This window comes from Arachis ipaensis, chromosome B05 (assembly GCF_000816755.2).
Source record: "Arachis ipaensis cultivar K30076 chromosome B05, Araip1.1, whole genome shotgun sequence".
Lineage (NCBI taxonomy): Eukaryota > Viridiplantae > Streptophyta > Magnoliopsida > Fabales > Fabaceae > Arachis > Arachis ipaensis.
This window is the reverse complement of record NC_029789.2, coordinates 112,725,738-112,728,596: the sequence shown is the minus strand read 5'-3', so window position 1 is coordinate 112,728,596 and position 2,859 is coordinate 112,725,738. Positions and strand designations below refer to the sequence as shown.

The following is a 2,859-nucleotide window of genomic DNA, read 5'->3' as shown; positions in this document are numbered from 1 at the left end:
ACATTATTTTTTTTAATAACAAAAATAAGATAACAAATATAAAAAAGGAAGAAATAATAAAATTTAACCAAAAGTATATCCATTATATATTATTAATTTCATAACTAAAATATATCACATAATACTTTTTTATTGGAATTGAGTTAAAATTTTTTCTTCCAAAATTAAAGAAATTTCTCCCTCTTTTCTTTTTCATCTCTTTTTCCTTTACTTATTCTATCTCTATTATATATTGTTACTAATTACTAATTTGACAAAATTAAACATATCACATGATACATTGCAATTGAAATTAAAATATATTATATATTATATATTATATCACATGATGATGGTGGTTTTGGTTGCATTGATTTTCAGTTATTCAACAATTTCTTGGGTGGCATGCTTGGGCAGAGGTCGGATTGAAAACGTTAGCTATGAACACAAGAAAACGAGCAGAATGGACCTAATGTTCAGAGTGTTCAACGCATTAGGTGAAGTCTCATTTGCATTTGCAGGCCATGCAGTGGCCCTTGAGATTCAGGCCACAATTCCATCAACTCCTGAGAAGCCCTCAAAGATTCCTATGTGGAAAGGTGCTGTTGGTGCTTATTTCATCAATGCCATTTGCTATTTCCCTGTTGCACTTATTGGATATTGGGCCTTTGGGAGAGATGTTCAAGATAATGTTCTTATGGCTCTTGAAAGACCTCCTTGGCTTATTGCCTCTGCTAACTTGATGGTATTCATTCATGTTGTTGGTAGCTACCAGGTATGCTTAGAATAAAATAAAATCTGTTTAGTTAATGAATATATTATCAATTAGTTGAGCCATTTATTTCTTTTTTACGCTACTTGACCTATTAATGCACCTTGGTTAATTTGGAGACCAACTTGATTCAATAATTGAAATTTCGAAACCATTTTAGTTAAAGAAAATTTAGTACAATAGTTAGCTTAATTACTTTTTTACTTTATTCTCTAGCATTAACTTTATATATACTAGCCTCATTAACTTAGTTTTGCAAAATAAAAATTCTTCGAACAATAGTTTTTAGTAATTTCGGTCAATATTTGGTCAACACAAATATCAAATTATCTTCAATAAATAAATTTTATAAATTTATGTGTAAATTCTCATAAATATAAATACAAATTATATTAATTCATGTGTGTAAATTTTAATAAATGTAAGTGTAAATTATATTTTTTTTGTGTGTAAATTTTTGTAAATATGAGTGTAAATTATTATTCATTATCAGGTGCTAACACAAAATGATAATATATATTTGTTGGCTATGTAGTATTGTTATTTTCAAAATATATTTCCTTTTTCCTTCGATTCCAAATAATTCTCTAATTTTAATACGTACATCATACATATAAAGATAATTTAAAAAATAAATAAAAACATCTTCGGATAAATTTGGATGAGTATATATAATTGTTGTTGTTAATTCTCTTTTTATAACACTCTTTTTGGTTATTCTCTTTCCTTCATTTAGTAGAGTTATCTTTCTCTCCACTCATCAGTCATGGAAGTTCAACAAACACAAAGATATGCTACCACCTATATATGTTATTACTGTTTCTGACCTGATTAATGGGGAAAATTACGGATTCCAGGTTTATGCTATGCCTATTTTCGACTTGGTTGAGAGGATGATGACAAAAAAATTTAATTTCCCTCCTGGACTAGCACTCAGACTTGTTGCTAGAACTACTTATGTAGGTAAGATATTTGCTATCCTCCCTATAGTAATTGTTACATGAACTACCTTTTTCTACCTTTTTCAACTAGAATTTAACTTTTATTTAGTAGTATGATTGTCATAAGGATCAAAGTTATATGTCTTCCAATTCAGAAATTTTAAATATCATATGATAAATCATTTTATATCTAGCAGCTAACAAGTTGTATAATTTTATTTTTTATTTTATTCGAAAATGATGTTTGTACACCAAATTCAACTATTATGTATTTGTATATAAATATTTAAATTTTTTAATATGTATTTTGTATATTAACATGTATTTTATACTAATAGCTGATTTTAATGACTAATTTTAGTATATATCTAGTATAATTGAATTTTATTATATTATAGTTGTAAAGAACTGTGTAAGACGTAGAAGGTTTTTTTCTCCCATATGAAAAATTTTCATGTCATCATAATTAAGTTAAGCAATCCCGCTACGTTACCAACAGCATATCTGCCAACTTCTGCCAACTCTTGCTTATAACTGTGTTTAATGGAAGTGTCTTTGCGGATGTATCTAATAAAAATGTTTTTTTTACAGCTGTATTTAATGGAAGTGTCTTTATAGATGTATTTTCTAGATGTGTCTTCTTATACATGTGTTTAAAATATAATAATTAATCATTATTGGCAATAAGTTGGCAGATTGTATATTGGTACCCTATACTTTTCCTTAAGTTTAAAATTTCGCAGCTGCTACATTGTTCGTTGGTGTTACCTTCCCTTTCTTTGGTGATCTTCTCGGGTTTTTTGGTGGATTTGGTTTTGCTCCAACTTCATATTTTGTAAGGCCTACTTTTCCTAGCAATCTTTAGAATTTGTATCAAATCACTAATCTTTGATGTTGTTTGTAAGGCTATGTTTCATCAATCCTTAGGGATAGTAATGAGGCAGGTTGAGGCAGATTTTTACTCTCTTTAATTCTATTTCACTCTACTTAGATTTATAAAAAAAAACTGCACATAATAAATCTTGCACTCTAACCTTTTCTTGTGGGTACCTGTCCTGCCTATGCATATTTTTGTAATCTCTAAAATTCAACATAAAAGAAATTAAATTTTAAAATTTATAAAACAATAAGATAAAAAAATTCAAACAACATATTAAAAAAACAACG

General features: G+C 27.8%; 1 protein-coding gene across 2 annotated transcripts in view; it reads left to right on the top strand.

Annotated features, from left to right (window-relative positions):
• Positions 1 to 2,859, top strand: part of LOC107643824 (lysine histidine transporter-like 6) — an 8,752-nt gene that overhangs the window by 5,098 nt on the left and 795 nt on the right. Inside the window, exons 4-6 of one of the 2 annotated variants that reach the window (XM_016347578.2) lie at positions 361 to 754; positions 1,609 to 1,714; positions 2,436 to 2,527. In XM_016347578.2, coding sequence (XP_016203064.1) covers positions 361 to 754; positions 1,609 to 1,714; positions 2,436 to 2,527 — 592 coding nt within the window. The remainder of the gene's footprint in view (positions 1 to 360; positions 755 to 1,608; positions 1,715 to 2,435; positions 2,528 to 2,859) is intronic. The other variant, XR_002363367.1, reaches the window with a different exon arrangement.